Source organism: Phalaenopsis equestris, unplaced genomic scaffold (assembly GCF_001263595.1).
Source record: "Phalaenopsis equestris unplaced genomic scaffold, ASM126359v1 Scaffold000276, whole genome shotgun sequence".
Classification (NCBI taxonomy): domain Eukaryota; kingdom Viridiplantae; phylum Streptophyta; class Magnoliopsida; order Asparagales; family Orchidaceae; genus Phalaenopsis; species Phalaenopsis equestris.
In genome coordinates, this window is record NW_018164718.1 from 68,667 (window position 1) to 86,506 (window position 17,840).

Sequence of the window (17,840 nt, forward strand, 5' to 3'; positions counted from 1 at the left end):
TCCCTACACCTAACATGGCAGGGGCCAAGCAGATGAAGTGCAAAGTAATATTTCAGCAGGGGTAAAAGGTCAAATTGCCTTCTCATATAAGAAAAAATATGAATTTGAGGGGGGGGCAACTGCCCTCCCTGAACCCTACTTAGGTTCAACCCTGATTAGGACTTTGACCACCATCTTTTCATAAGTTGAGAATTCCACTGTTTGGAAAAGAATTGTTCGGTTGTTGGGAATGCCAACGCGCACATTAATTTCCGTTTGGTAAAACAACTTTTTATGGTGTTATACCAAAATTATTTCACTTGAATGGTATTTTTTTGTTGTTTCAGAATAAAGCCTTTATCATCAGTTCCGCCACAAAACTTTTGAAGGAGCTTCTCCCTCCTTCAAACGAACTTATATGAAAATCATTGTATTGATTTAATACTACAAGATACTGAAAAGAAGAGTGAAGTGAAAAATATTAACAAGAGAAATTTGGAGTTAAAGTGATGATATATACAATCATGAAGTTGTTCTTAACACGATGAGAAAATACACTAATGATGTGGAATATGAGATCAAGTATCACTCATTTTGCAACTTCATTTCTTACTCTTATAAGAAGACATTATCAAAAAGAAAATTTTAGAAGCATATTTAATTCTAAATATTGGAATAAGACCATTATTAAAAAAAAAATCTAAGGTGATCATTCTTAAGACTAAATTTGAAATAGCATGTTTTGCAATTTAAAAATTACAACTTAATTATACATATGCTAAAATTAGTAGATGGTGAAAATCTACTTCTAATGAGTTATACTTACCATACAATAGACAATGTTAAGAATACAAGTAGCGTAACATTTAGATGAAATGAAAAAAATACGAGCAAATCTTCATCTCAATAATGATTGATGGAGGTGTCAACTTCAGCAACTATTACATAAAGTTGAATATTATTTTTTGTTAAAAGATCAAAACTTTCGATTTATAATCGTGTTTATTATCTTTTTACGATTGAATACATTGTTCACAGTAAAAATAAGAAATCTCCAAATATGATTAATTAAAAATTTTACATAATTCAATATTTTAATTGATTAAACCATTTTCAAACAAGATATTAAAATTATAATACAACAGTGGGGGGACATAGATGGTGCATCAACCCAATCAATGATGCCTTTTATTAGGTTAACAATTTATAAATTTTAAACAAACTAAATAATACATATGTTTTACGTATTTATTTTGATTTTTTTTAGCTATTAATACAAAAAATTCAACTAGATCAAAAGCACTTGATTTAATTTTCATCAAGCGCAACCAAGTTTTGAAGATAATATTGATTGGATCAATTTGGATTCAATTGACCAAAATTGTAATTGATTAGAGAAATGGAGGGTGGAGATAAGTAAAACTTTGGTGATGAAAATCTGACGCGAAGATAAACTGAATAGGCTTAAAAAAAGTTGATCAAGCCTAGTAGGACAAAATAAAAAAAGGGTTCATCCACAATGATGGTTAGTTCATCCCAGCCTATATCCACTCCTATTGTGCTAGAAAAGAAAGATGTAATTTATTCACAAGAAGAAAGTGAAATTCGATATGAATAAAAAAATAGATTACTTGAATTAAAAAGAGGATAATAACCACTGATTTATTTAGCTGTTTAATGAAACTTAATACTTAATCAATTTATTTATGCTTTAAAATTTAGCCTTTATTATGAATTGTATGAATATATTTGTAATTTTAAAATTTTTAATGACTACAACAAATTATTAGAAATTGTTAGGAATTTTAATTTGTAGATTCACCATTAAAAATTTGCCTTCAAATTAGATATGTGCTCCACAATTCTTTTCTATTTTATATCAAATTTTAATTCATATAATAAATGCTCTATGTTTTATAACTATTTATGAATGTAATAACACCTTGTAGTTTAATATAAGCTATTAGTGGTTAGATTAATAAAAATGACGCATGCAGGATTTGAAGGCAAAAAAAAAAAAACTTTGTGCATCGCATTTCATTTTACGACTTGAAGCAAAAAATAAAACTATGCACGTGGCATCGTACTTTGCGCTTTGATAAAACTAATTCACATTTGTGAATACCTAAGCATTAACGAGTATTGGCATAAAAATATCAAAAGATCATAGCTCAAAAAACCCAACAATTGAGGTTTCTATTTGTGAATAGGTAGAATCATTATAAAAAAATAAGTATGTTGTGTTTTTTATTATTTAGATATTTTATTTCTTCCGCTGATTTGAGATAACTTAGACAATTTTTTTTTTCCTTTTGCTATAATTTCCATAGTGATTGTTTCTTTAGTTAGAAACTAAAAGATCAAAGAAGAATAATAAGTCTAATTAAAACCCATTAGGGCAAGTAATAAAGAATCCAGCTTCCTCTTTCAAGTCAAACATAAATTACAATTATTATACAAACCTTCATCCTCTCCCTCGTGATTTCCTCTATCATGTACGCTAGTAATAACCCAACACCCTCTACTGCCCTTCAAAAAAGGTCACTAAAATAATGACCACCAACACCAACAGCATCCATCAACCCCCCTACTTCCAACCAGCATGTCCTAAAGGGCACGATAAAGCTATAACGATAAATTGTACCTTAATAGTAATAAGCATAAGACCAAACGAAAGCCTTCAAACCACTAAATCTCTTTCTTATGAGTTATAGCATGCAAGTTCAAACAAATAAAGGAATGCATGCAAATATTCATTATCCAAAATAAGTTTCAAGAAAATACATGCACATTCAACTGCAAAATCATAGAAAACTTTAAATTTTATGTTTTTGCATCTTAAATAAGCGCTTTGAGATTTTATTCAAATTAGACGATTGGCCTTCTACCTAATCAAAAATATGCTAAAACTCATAAAAGTTTGAAATTCAAGGTCAACTCATTAAACCACAAGTTAACCACAAATTTCAAGCCCAGTCAATGATAATTAAATCCATCAAAAACTTTTAAAACTGATATCCCTAATTATATTAAAAAAAAGGTCTGCGATTTTCACAGACCAACGCCATTTAAGTATTAAAACGCAAAAAACATGTGTTCACCTCCACAAGGATATGGTTTTGAAAGGATGTGTGTGTGTGTGCGCGCGCGCGAGCGCACGCGCGGGCGTGTGTGCGTGTGTGTGTGTAAAGAGAAAGAGATGGCCAAAATAAATTCACAAGAATATGGTTTTGAAAGGATGTGTGTGTGTATGTGTGCCCCTGTGTGTGTAAAGAGAAAGAGATGGCCAAAATAAATCTGGCACGTATTCATGTTCAGTTTATTAGAAATTGAGTTCATAAATAATGCTCAAGCTCAACTCCTTTACTCAAAAAAACAAGACAAACTCAACCAACTTATCAGGGCAAGCAAACGTTAACCTCAAAAATCAAGCAAAATAAACAGATGAAAAAGGAGAGGGAAGTGAAAAGAAAGTTTACAATTATGTAGTTCTATCTTTTCTTTAATACCTTCTATTTTAAAGTTGGGGCGTTTACAATTCCTAATTTTATATGCATTTACATATCTAACACCTAAACTTTATTTTTCACATTTATACACCAAAATGTTTCAAAACACATAAAAAATACAACTATTTTAACTTTTAAAAAGTGAAATACACCTTTCTATGAATGGCATAGATGTCGAAATTGAAGTTTAGGTGTTGGATGTAAATACATAGGAACTGAGTGGTATGTATATAAATCTTCATTTTCTGTCTTGAATTTATCAGGTTCCTAAAAACCGCAACCTATATGCCATGAAAAATTAAGAAAACACTAAATTGTGATCAACAAAGGGTACCATCATTCTAACCATCTTTGATATAAGAATATAACTTCCAAATTACAATTACGCATATTTGGAATACCATAATTTTTTTCATTATTGTAATGATTTAAAATTTCCTAAAAACAAGAAAACAACTTAACAAGTAAGAAAAGAATATCAAACATCATACCTTGCTGCTTTTGGCCTCCTTAATAGAATCTTCAAGTACATCTGTGCTCACTGCATGACCTGAACGAGTGGCCAAAGTAACAGGGAGGATATTTTCATCTGATGAGAACTCCAAAAAATTCACATCTAAACTTAAGGAGTTATGATTATCATAATCCATTGCATTCTTGCCAGTTTCAGTTGTAAGACCCAAGTAATGCTGATTTTTCTCACTGAAATCTGATGCGCTAAGCAAGCGCGTAAGGACAGGTGGTGTAACCAAAGTTTCTAAGTCATGCAAATTCAAGGGTCTACATTGTTCACTTGAACATTCAGATAAATCATTGCATGCATTAAGTTGAATGTTAATGTCATTCTGTTGTTCAAATCCATATTCGATTGGATTTTTACATTTATCAAAAACATCAGATGAAATAGTTTGTTCATCAAGTTGAACCGAAATGTTCTCTTCATCTCTTAATTGGACCAGCTCTTCAGTGTCAGAATGCAGATCCATATGTACACATTCTAGCTCCTCAGTGAATTTGATAAAAAGTTCAGTCGGAATGATCTCCTTTCTCCCGCCATGTAAAAGGGATTCAACAATACCATCTTGATTATGTGATTTATACAAGAAGTTCTCATCCTCTTTCTCAGACAATTGATTTAAATTCAAACTTAGGCTGTTATTATAAATAGATTCTTCATGTTCTGGTTCTGTTATTGAACCTGCATCAGAGATAAAATAGGGTTGCCCCAAAACACATCCGTTTGTACCGTGTGCAACAAAAGAGTCCGAGCCTCTACTCTCAGCTCCATCATTATAATTTTGTAAACCAAAGGAAGAGTCTGGATTTCCATCAGGAATGGTGATATGCTCAGGCCCATTATCTCCTTCATAAAACAACAAGAAAACCCAATTAACAAGACATATCCAACATTGTTTATAATTAGCCACGTAAGAAAAATACATCAAATGATGAGAAGGAAGGAGACTTGAACAAATTCTATCAACAAGTTTAAATCAACAGATTAAAATGGTATGGTAGCACTAAAAATCAAAGCACTCTACGATATACATATTTCAACACAGTAACGCTCATCTTGCACACGAAGTATGCATATCTTCATAAAAAAGAACAGGTGAATTAACATGAATATTAGCAAATTTTTACGTAATTAAATATCTAAAACATAAGCTTTAACATTCTAGTCTCTAAATTAAATAAAAAAAAAATAACACAATATTAATTTATCTAAAGTGAAATTCATATTTCATCCATAAGTTTTGATGTGATTTAAACACTATTGTTATATAAGCCAAAAAAAATATTCAATAAAAATATTAAATAAGCGGTAATGTCTGTAAATCCCCTAAATATTTATTCTTATAATAATAAACAAAATTTTAGAAATCATAAAAATTTCATTCAAGTTTAATGCACATTACAAAGAATAAAACAAGACTAGCATCTACAGAAATGTGGACGTGAATACAGGCTTTAAAATTTTATCACATATGTATGGCTTGAATACACGTGTAGGCATGGAAAATGACTGCAGAGAATATATGCATGTAAGCTTGCACGACTAAATGAACATAAGAACACACTAAAAACCTTGCAAATGTAGGCATACAAGTCTGCACCAGGGTAAACTTCATGCATGCATGCAAAATGTGCATCCTACCTCCATGCATAAATGCTTACAAATGTGCATAAAATGGAAGTAAAATGCACAAAACAATATCACTTGACATAATGAACGGGCTCCCCACTAGGAGATAAACAATGAGGAATCCCTTAGAGAGAGGGAAGAAGCGAACTAACTCTCCCTCAATTCTTGTTCTGAATTACCAGTGTCATGAAGAATGAACGAAACACCCGGTGTTGCATTAGATGCTGGCAAAACTTCTGATAGGATAAACTCAATTGCTTCATTAATATCTTCTGCATGTTCAATCGAGATGGCTCTTAACATTCGCAGGTCCACCTGAGGAAGAATCATTCATGATACAAATAAACTACATAATGAATTATGATCAAAAAATCAAAAGAAAAGAGTATAGCTAATGTTAATAAATTATAGGGTATTGGTATGAAATCTACAACTGCTCAAATAAGGAATCAATCAAAGCAGCCAAGTCGGAAATCTTTTTCATTCTTATAAAATTCAATTTATGTTTTACATCATGAGATTACCAAAATGAAGAATAAAATGATGAAAATTGACGTAGACTTCGAAATCATGCAGGCTAGCAAATCTCAGAGCCCTCCTATTGAGAAGTAAAAGCATGCTAACCTAAATTTCTTTTTAAAATGCTTTTTAATCACTCTTCTTCGGAAAATTAAGAAAAAATCCAGAAGCATTTTTATCAAATTTTACAGATTTGTACTTGACACTTTTAATGTTTTCTGTAGAAAATATTCTTAAACCCAGAACTGGCGTTGCCAACTAAAACTCTCTTGAACTCCAAAATATGTCCATCAAAGAGTAAGTCTATTGTTCCTTTTCCCCCCTAGGTAAACCATGGCTCCATTAAGTAAACAAATAAAGAAGTCGCTCGGCGAGAGGTACAATCATGCAACCAATTTAAAGCGTAATCCAATAAAAAAGCACAAAGATTATACGTCAAACACAGAATCACAACCAGTGAAGAAAGAAAAATGCTTGAACAACAACAGTTACCGGACATGATAAAGCAATATTTTAAATGAAAGGATAAAACCCAATGCCTCACCTGAGGGAAAAGCTCCCGAAGACTTCGAAAGATCGATGCGGAACTCATTTCACTGCAATTACCAAGCTTTCAGAACAGGCGCCAGTCAATCTGCATCAAATCAAATCGCTTACAACAAATGCATCGACATACCGCCCACCAATAAGCAAAACAGGCGAACATCAGCTCAAAACACTGCAATACTTAATTCCATCAAAATAACACCCGCCAACAAAAAAAAAAAGGCATCAATAAGTACTTACAGAGGAGAGCTCCAGAAGATAGATCCCTCGATAGAGAGACGATCTGCGATGAATGATTTGCTAGAAGGCGAAAGTGTTGGGAAACCCTATGAGAAAGAACATGAAATGAAAAAGACGGCGACTGTTATGTCCCGCGCCTGAAGGGGCAAGGAAACTTGGTCCTTAAGATTAATAATGGCGGCAGGGTATTTAGTAAAAATTATTTCTGCTAAAATAATAAATTGTGAGGCTGGAGGTGAAGGCGAGGCGTCATCTGCAGATATAACCTGCGGGGCACGGTGGGCCCGTTTGGTGATTAGATAGATAATAGGCTCTCTTCGGAAAACTATAATTTTAAGTTTTATTTGATTAAAAATAGTTAAAGTTAAAACATGGGAATTAGGTATCTTCGAGTCCAATGAAATCAGATCACGTATAGTTTCTCTTCGGATAACTATAATCTTAAGTTTTATTTGATTAAAAATAGTTACAGTTAAAACATGGGAATTAGATATCTTCGAGTCCAATGAAATCAGATCACGTATAGTTGACAGAAAAATTAAAAATATGAATCATTTTTGCACGGGAAATATTTCCCCCGTGTTATTACGCGTTATTCAGGTCTTATTGTGGTTGTATTCATGTATTATTGTGTTTTGAAAATATTCTCGGTGTTATAATAACACAATAACACATCAATATCACAACAACAATACCTAAATAACGCAGAACAACACAGGAAGAATATTCTCTGATGTTACTGGGCCAGATCAGAAAAAAACGAGTATTTTTTATATCAGCTCCCCGTGAAAATTATTCATTAGACTCCGCACGTATCTCTACGTCCGGAGTCCGGACGTAATAATTTTTTATAAGCTTGACCCATATTCGAGTTTGGATCGTTTGAAATTGTTCTGGTTTCAAATAGGTTTATGTTCGAAATTAATCGTGAAATGTTCGCGTTCGGTTATATTAATTTAAATTTGGCTTAAATTGTTCTAATTGTTCGAGTTAAGCTTCTGTTCAATTTGAATTAGACCTGGATAACTAAAAGCTTCAAGCGGGTCACACGACTATTCTGCTGAAAAGAAAGAATTTTCTATATTTAAAGGCAGTAAAAAACCTCTCATATATATATATATATATATATATATATATATATATATATCTTTATGGTTTGTTTGATTTTTTTCTTTTTAACAGCTAACTTCTGCTTATTTACATATCTAGCACCTAAATAAATATGACAGGAATCATCAAACTGAGATATTCAGTTATGTTTTTGTTATTTTTTTAAACATGTACATACATACCAGCCAATTCCTATGTATACCGCCCAAATAATTTATACATTTTTTAAAATAACTATAAAAAATGATATAAATAAATTTTATTACTTATTTATTTATTTATTTATTTATTTTATTTAATTTAAGTTAAAAAGAGTCGGACACAAACGAACAAACATTGGTTCAAGTTGAATACAATTTTTTTATGAGGCATGACCGAAAGTTAAAAAGAGTCGGACACGAACGAACAAACATTGGTTTAAGTTGAATACAATTTTTTTATGAGGCATGACCGAAGATTGATGCGGTAAGTTTAAAGGAAGAGAGAAATATAGAGAGAGACGATGAGGTAAAAAGGAAATAAAATAGTACACAGATTTGCACCGTAGGGGCGAACTGGAGTATTCTGGGACTCTGTGACCCATTTTATATATATAAATAGATGTTACAAGAGCAAAAGAAGAGAGTTCTCCCTATAGAGTATGGGTCTAAAGAGAAGAGATAAAAATCTTTCCTTACATGTATTGGACCCCTCTTTATAGAAGATAGAGGGTCAAAAAATGAAAATTTATATATCAACCCCTGCTTTAATAAGGGGATTACAAGATATTCTTGTCTTTATTGTGCCCTTTCATATTTGTAATTGATTCAGACTTTTTTGTATATTTTTGGACCCTTCAGTCGACAATTCATCGAATCGGTCGACCAAATTATCGTTAGTCGACTATCTTGCTTGGGTGTTGGGTGATCTCTAACCTAGAATGTCGGTATGTTTTAAGTGTGGTATCCAATAAGTCTTAGCATGGTTGATCGGTATGTTTGTTCCTTGATGATCTTTAAGGCAAATGTTGAGAGAGTCTCCCTTTGATGCTTGTGGGATTGTAGGGGATACTCGACCTTCATTCCCAGTTAGACTAAGTGAACCTTCAATTGATCGCTATTCCTTAAGTCAATTGTTTGCGAGTCGGATAACAATTTTTTAATCAATCGAATTCATGAATACTTAGCTTTTGATAGGAACCATTATATTTTCTCAAGATTCGTACAGGCCATTTTTGGGTGCACAGTTCGTGTTCAGTTCGTTTATAAATTGAGCTAAAAAATTATACATATTCGGCTCTCTTAATAAAGGAATTAAACACGAGCTATTTAGTCAGTTTAATATATGTTGTTCACGAAAAATGAGCTTTTTTGCATGCCTAGTTTTTTATAAAAATCACTTCAAAGCAATATTTGTGAAGGAGTTAGGGCCCGTTTGGGGCAGCGATAGAGCCGCAGCGCGACACGCAGACGCAGTTCTACATTGAATCTTTTGGGGTGCGGCGGCAATGTGTCACGACAAAATTTCCTGCATTTTAACGAAAAAGTTGACCTCTGGATTGACTGCAGCCCTGGACGCAGTGGAATTCATCCTGACGACGACAAATGGAGTCGAGCTCATCCACCGCCGTCGAAGCAACAACGATCTTTGGTAGAAGATCCTCATCGAGATGGCGCACTTGAATGTTGCTTTTTCCAACTTGGAGTCATCGAGAAGGACCTCACCGAGAAGAATGTTGCTTTTTCCAGCTTGGAGTCAGTGAGCTCGCACACACAGATCTCTCCTCTCCATTGGGTGTCATCCTCCCAAGATGGAGGCCCTGCATCTCCATTGAAGCCAGCTCTGTGGTTCACAAGGCTACAGCGGGAAAACGGCCTATGAGTAGCTGGATATGTCAAACGGCCTGTGAGTAGCTCTGTGGTTCACTAGAGTTCTTAATTTTTTGGAGCATATAATTGGATATTATCGTAAACCTTTTAATATAATGACAAACTATAGAATTACTAATTAAATATGACAAGGATTGAGATCTAAATGAAGCTCCACATTAGCCTTCCAAGATAAGCTCCACATTTTCGAAGCATGCTGTGATGCAAGCCAATATGTAAATAATTTATCTATCAAGTTAACAATTCATTCGGCTTCTGTTTTAAGTTGGTTGGTGGAAGCTTATGAGTAAGATATTGCTCTGAAGTATAGTTTCTTAATCTGATATTTGTTCACTATTTTCCATATGTCAAGTCAATTTTTTATTCAGAAGAAATACCCTATATGCACTAGATGACCGTTTATTGTGTCATGTGCTTCGGAATAACGATATCTTAGAACCTTCTCATTTGCAACATGTTTGGGAAGAATTTTCTATGCTCTAGAAATCTTTTGAATTTAGTTGAGAATCTATTGCTAACCAAGGAAAAATCTGACTTGAGCTTTTTTGTTATTATTAGTTTTTTTTTTTTTTTTCTTTAGCATTTTCAGTTATCACTGTTAAGTGAGTTATGCATCTAAATTTTTGTCATATTTTGAAATAAATTTATGCTTTCGAAGTATCAAAAATTTTGTTGGCACGGTTCTATTTTAAACAAATATGGGAAAAATTGTAATTTTTTCAAAAACTGCTACTCTACAGTTGTTTTCACACAGCCACCCCAAACAGGCAGCGAACTTCCCTTGCAGATGCTTCGTAGGGTCGTGCAGCTACATCTGAAAAGCTGAGAAGCTACAATTGCGTCAAACATAGCCTTAATAGAGAATTCTTTTTTCAACTATAAGACTCAAATTTAAAGTATGTTTTAACTACTAATAATTAATATTTAGCTTATTTGTCATTAAGGTTCAACTTCCATAAAAAACACATCAAAATTTATGATAGGAAATTAGGCTATGTTTGGGGGGCAGGGGGCATGCGGCACGGGGCGGCACCACGGTTTTTTTGCTGGCGACTTTACTGCCGTAACTTTCTGCGGCTTGGTGCAAAAGTCGAAAGCAGGTTATATGTCGCGGCCCAGCTTCCTCGATGCGACTTTTACCCTCGTGCCCCTTTTAGATTAGAAAACAGGCATAAGGAGTATTGATATCGCAACTGCAACTTCCGATGTTCTTCCTCCGGCAACGGTTGTGAAAATCGTGCGTGTGGAGATAAAGGGACGTGTGTAGGGTGTAGGGTTCTGAGATTGAACGATGGAGAACGTGAAGGATCTTGGCCTACGAGGTTGGGTAAGGAACCAAAGGAATGGCTCTGTTGAAGCTCTCTTCTCCGGAAGCCCAGAAAAAGTAGAGGAGATGATCAACCAGAGGTGTAGGATCGACCCTCTTGCCATCGTTGTCACCGCCATTACATCTTTCCCGTCAAACGAGGATCCAAGCCTGGATTTTCGCTACAAAAACACTCTCTAATGTTTTGTTCTCTCTGGTGTTATTTCTTAACATTTCTATGTTGGATCCAAGCCTGGATTTTCGCTACAAAAAGACTCTCTAATGTTTTGTTCTCTCTGGTGTTATTTCTAAGGATCCAAGCCTGGATTTTCGCGAAGCAACCTGACAAATTGGAAATGAAACGTCTTATATATGCTTCTTTGCTTTGGATGAATAATAAAATGTTATCCGTTGAAATTAAATATGAATTGATATTTTATTCCTTACTTGATCTTAATTCTAGCTTAGACTAATTATGTGTCTTTCGAATGTTACAACTAGGTTAGGGGAAGTGGGTATGAAGTAGTTGATTATCTATTCAGAATAGGGAGACCTTGAGAATATTTGATTATTAAGCAGAACATGAAAACATGGCTATTTATTGATATCATTGTTTCCGAATTCTGAATTCAGATTTATGTTGTAACTCTGTTAATAGTAGCATCAGTCCATTACAGCCTGAAATTTCTCTGTAGATTTTGGAGTAATTCTATGGAATATTAATGTGAATTGTAAAACAACTGGCATGAAGTAGTGTCTCATTATTGTATTTTGAGAATTGTTGTGTAATAAGTTGGTTTATGTCTGTCTTATATTGATGGAGTTTTTAGGTGAATTTAGTTTTAATTAATTGAAATTAGATTCTAACCCAAATGATAAGACTCATTGGTATCGTTCCCTGAGTATTTCATTCAAATTATGGTGATAAGAGAAACATATTTCACACGCACACAAGCATGCACTGTGAAATGAGACAGAGAAGTAAAAAAAAGTGACAATAATGTGAGTCATGTTTAGTGAGCGGTGTATATGAACTTTTGTTGTGTTTTGAAATGAATTTTTGCTTTTGAAGTATCAAATATGTCGCTGTCACAGTTATGTTTTAAACAACTTCACGAAATAGGGGGCATAATGGTCATTTTTCTATAAACAGCTGAGCTACAGGTATTTTCACAAAGCTACAACATACATACAGTCAGCTTCCCTGCAACAGCTTTCTATGGCAACGCAGTTGCAGTTGAAAAGCTGAGAAGCTGCTGTTGCGCCAAAACGAGCCTTAAACTTCATATTTAAAAGGTGTTATAAAATATATTTGGTTTTTTTACATACATGACACTCAAAATATACCTATTTACATATATCACACCTAAACTTTATTATTTACATATAAAGCACCTAAAATTCTCTAATCCTACTCTGTTAACTTTCTTCGGCTACTTTGCTAGAGGATGATGGCAAAGAGGTGGTAGCTACGCTAGCTATGTCATGCAGGCGGACTTTGATTTGGCGGATCTTGTTAGAGGCCTCAATCGAAGCCCCAAAGTCCTTAACGCTGCAAATCGTCGTCCCTAGTGCTGAGATTCAAGTCAAGCAGTTTCAAGGGATTTGAGGAGGTTTTGGTTGGTTGTAAAATAGGTAAATAGGGGGATGGGAGAGAGATCAGAGAAAACTTTGTGAGTGGCGTTGTGGCGTACAATTTTGATGGCCGAGAGGGGGTTTATGGGGAGGAAGGAGAGAATGATGTCCTTGAAATGAAAAGCAGCATGGAGAGAGGCAGCCGGATGATCATGGGACTATGGGAGGAGTCGAGTGGCTTCATTGCAAGCTTAAGGAGTTAACGGAGTAGGACGTAGTGCTACTTCTGTGTTTATTAAGGAATTTCAGGTGCTTTATATGTAAATAATAAAGTTTTGGTGTAATATATGTAAATAAGTTATGTTTTGAGTGTCTTGTATGTAAAAACCCCAATATATTTTAGGAATTTTGACTTTATATTTAATTAGATGCTCCTTTTATTTGAAAAAAATATGTCTTAAAATTGATTTTAAATGTAATATGCAACATAAGCGATAAACTTTAATGTTGTGAAAGCTTAAAAAATATAATAAATTGAAATATTTTTTGTTTGGTATCATCATCATTCATTAAGTACCGCTTTTCTTTAACTATAATGATTCATTATGATAAAGCTTCAATGTGTGTATCTTTAAACAAATAAATCTCAGTCTTCATATGATATAATTATCAACCAGTGATCATAATAAAAAAGATGTTGATGTGTGTCAAAGATTAACGACGTTACAGTGATTATTTAACATATTAGTATTGCACGAAAATCCAGCACACACGTTTCTAATTAAGGTGACAGATGGAGACAACATATGTTCTTACATGAAAAACCATGTAAAGGGAAAATAACATATGACATAGCCTAATTAAAATAATTTACTATGTGATGACGAGTACGTTGGCTCACTTTTCTTCTAAGTAAGAGAAGAGAGAATTACAAAGTTGTTGTATAACGATATTTTAGTAAGAATAGTCATAATGGGCTATGAAGATCGTTGTTGATTGCTATGAAAATACTAATCCACCGTGAATGTTGTAGATGGTGGTTGTAGCTCTTGCTTGTTGAAGAGACTGTAGTTCAAAGTTAAAGTAGTAGTTTGTTATGTGAGTCATAGATCATTGCTTCAAAAGCGTCGATTGGCCACAAAGAACGTACTAGTGCTGAATTTTTTTTACTGTTAGGATTTTGACTTGAAAATTGTAATATTGTATGTTTACTGCAATTCATTTGTTATTTCATGTGATACATCAAAATTATAAAAATATATTGCGTTATGTGCTTCCTATTTTAATGCTAATTTAGTGCACTTATTTTGCAGCTCGCTCATTATTGTGAAAATTTTGTGTTTTGTTTGTTTTTTTATTTTTAAAATGTTAGTTGCTTAGTGTCATTTTCTTAGTGATTTGATTGTGACTTAATAACTTTGTTAGCTTATGACCACTTCACTATATTGTTATAGTTGTGTATGTGTAGGACCAAAATTTTGGAACTAGTGCCTTACAACCTTTAACTAGATTTAACAGTAAAAAAAAATAAAAAAAATTGAAAAGTCTTGAAAAGAAGTTAGAAGAGATGTCAAAACATAACTCAGGATGAACACAACACACTCAGACCAAATGTCATGCCTAGATTGCTTAGGGAGTTTACTAACCTAACAGCTCAAGAGATTCACTTAAGCATCAACAACCCTATTATAAAATCAAATATTTTCTAACACAAACACATCACTATTCATATAGTACAAAATAATAAATTTTGCAGATTACCCACAGAAGGCCCTTGCCTCTACTTAATTGGCTTCCTCAAATTGATTGTTGTCTTTCAATATAACTTTGTCTACTGTAGTATTGTTAGATTTAGACTTTTCTCTTTCTCACATTGGGATGAGGATAAGATGTTGCTCAATTCCTCTAGCATCGGAATTTATTATCATATGGAATGAATTAGTCCATAAGTTCCTACAAAGTATTTCCTTCCATCCAAAAATGCATAAAATAGGAATGATATCATCTCACTTGCTCAATTAGATGGAGAATCAATATACAGAGCTAGGAAGAGATTTAAGGAGCTACTTAAAAAATGTCCATGTCATGTCTACCAAATTGGCTCATAATTCAAATATTTTATCATGGGTTGGTCGGATCATTGAGGTTCATAATTGATGTTGTAGCTGAGAGATTGCTCGCGTCTAACCCACTTGAGAAAGTGTGCACTGATCGAGGGGATAGTGACAATTAATTTTTAATGACTATCTGATAGAGGCAACCTTAGGAAGATAACTAGCATGCATGATGCAGACGTGTTATTAATTTTAATTGTTTAAGTAGTTGTTATATTTAATAAGTTAGATAATAGAGGGTATAATTCTGCATCAAAATCACTTGCTCTACTCGCTATAAGCAATAATGTTAATAGCGACAATAATATTTAACATAGGTTGGAGGAGCTTGATAGCTCATAAGGGTTACGATTAAAATCCCAATAGAGGCTAGAATTGGATTAGCCTCAGGACTAAACACCTATACAATTTGTGTGTTATGTTTTGACCAACCATTATTGGATGCCAAAATCTTTAGTGTCAATATCATATATAGGGTTAGTATGTTTTAGTCATCCAACCTCTTTGATATTTTTGACTTGGTCAATTTCCATTGTCTTAGCAAGGCAACATGTCGTATCGGTTTTAAACTTTATCAATTGTTTATTCGATTCATGTTTTTAGTCAAAGATAATTTTGATGTCTAACAATTGCCCCGGTATTTTCCTCGACGAGAACTGCCTTACTCAATTATTGCAGGAAATATCCATTAAAGCTTCCCCTGAGAGAACTACCTAGTTAGTTTTAAGGGATCTATAGTGAAAGTTATTTCTCCAATGCTTATTATGGTACCTTATTGTTGGACCTGTGATTCAACTCAGCTCTTTTGGTATTATTCAGTTGACCTGCTTGTCTAACTTATCTATGTCTCTATTGAGATACCATAAACCTCCCCGACAAGAGTTACCATGCTAAGTGGCGGGGAATCCCTAGTGAATTATCTTTGTTGGTGCTTATGAAATCACCCTTGAGGTTAGATCTTCCTGATTATCTAACCTCATTGATATTCTCGATCGATTTGGTTGGTTCGGCCTGCCATATCAAATAACATGTTGTATTAGTTTTATAGTTGACTCATATTTTATCGGAGTACATTGATGTGTGATTATGTTTTGATGTTTTGCTCTTTTGATAGGGTTATCTTGATCACTCAATATCGATACCGTTCAACAACAACATCTCTCCTAGTCAGATCACTTCGTGCGTCTAGCATATATTTTGAGCATGTCACTGTTGGCATCAATTTTTTATGTCACGAGTGTAAGGTGTCCACCTGCATGACTCAGGATAGCTTACGACATGTCCGCGGCAATTCGATAGTTTAGACACCCACCTAGGACCTTTCGTCACGTGTTGAGGGACACGTAGCCAGGTTCATTCTGCTAGGCTTTGGCTTTTGCTTACGCGAAGGTCGGTCGACCTTTGACACGTTGGACGACTTCCATCGGGTCGACAAATATCATTCATCGCGCCGCGCGCAAATTTGACTCAAATTGACCCAATCGCCAGCAAATTTGTCCGAATGACACCAGACGACGAAATGAGTCACATGAGTGTGTCTGGAATGTCAATTTCACTTACGGAGGATGTTCACTTTGCTACGGCTCCGCCGTCGAGGTGAAAATGCTCAAATTATCATTTTTGACACGATAGTCGAAAAAGTGATCCGAATGACCCCATATGACGAAAGGGACTGCGCGAACGCGTCTGGAACGTTGATTTTAGTTGGGAAGGACATCCACTTCACTATGAGGACGTGTAGAAGCTGAAAATACACTAAGGATAATAATAATAATAATAATAATATTATTATTATTATTATTATTATTATATAAAATTATAATTATTATATATTAACCCTTATAAAACTATCGCTCCCTCCCCATATCTCCCGATCACAAACCCTCGCACCCGCCACACCCCATCTTCTCCCTCATGAAAAGTAACTGGTCGATGCCTCATCCCATCGCAGAGGTTCTCCTCACCGACAAGACCCCCATCGCCATCCCTTCCTCCTCGGCTGAAGTTCGCTCGACCTTTGGTATGCAACGTTAGCACGACGTTGTATTGGCCGCCCTTTAGCAAAGTCTTCACCGGCCACCTCGCTCTCGTCGACCTTGTTTCAAGCCTCCCTAGCTCTTATGGTTGAAGCGCTAGCCCTACCTATCTCGGATCTCACATAAAACTGAGGCCCGAGCTCGTCGTCCGACCTTTCATCCTCCTCGTCGGTTACTGTCTGTCGGATCTCTCTACCACTGAACGCCTTTGCAGATCATTGTCAAACTCCTTCCTTCTTCACAAAGTAGTCGACGACACCCCTACACTGGATTAGTTCCCCTTTGGATCTTCCTCGGCTGCCTCCTTTCTTTTCCGCCTACAATTTCACCGGCTTCCTTTTCGTTGCGGCCAGCAGCCCAAGAGATGCGACGACCTCACTGCCTCTTCCTCGTTGAAGCTTTCACTATTAGTGAGACGACAACAACATTGTGACATATATTACTGTCCGATCCCTTGCACAAAGGTACATACCGGTCACATTTTCATGTGTTGTGATATTTATTTCATGAACTTCACATACCTCCCCGAATCCTGCCCTCATTGGGTCTTTTTGTTGTCTTTTGCACGTTCTACGAGGCACAATGGAGCATGGATCAGACGCTGGCGATCTTGGAGCAAGCAAATTAAATGTGTCTACAACTGTCACGGTGGTGAGATTCCCTACCTCATAGCGAGCCTTAGGAATATTGGAGTCTAGGCGTGTGGGTTTGATCGCCCACATGGGGTGCGTGCGCCGGCATGGGTCAGCACGATGACGCCTGCGTGATAAGCCGTTGAATTTCCTAGATCTAGCCTTTAGGTTAGGATTTCCCGTGCGTAGCTGTCGACACTATTTTTGGTGTGGAGTTTGCCCGTAAGAAGCTGTCGGTCATCAGAATTGAAATCTCGTTG

General features: G+C 35.0%; 1 protein-coding gene across 1 annotated transcript in view; it reads right to left on the minus strand.

The window, feature by feature from the left end:
* The window catches only part of LOC110024846, a 24,804-nt gene extending 17,657 nt beyond the window's left edge, over positions 1 to 7,147 (minus strand). The window contains exons 1-4 of the mRNA XM_020725021.1: positions 6,940 to 7,147; positions 6,698 to 6,787; positions 5,814 to 5,949; positions 3,980 to 4,851 (exon numbers count right to left, since the gene is read on the minus strand). Of these exons, the coding sequence (XP_020580680.1) occupies positions 3,980 to 4,851; positions 5,814 to 5,949; positions 6,698 to 6,745 (1,056 nt within the window). The 5' untranslated portion in view covers positions 6,746 to 6,787; positions 6,940 to 7,147. The remainder of the gene's footprint in view (positions 1 to 3,979; positions 4,852 to 5,813; positions 5,950 to 6,697; positions 6,788 to 6,939) is intronic.
* Between the last annotated feature and the right edge of the window lie 10,693 nt (positions 7,148 to 17,840).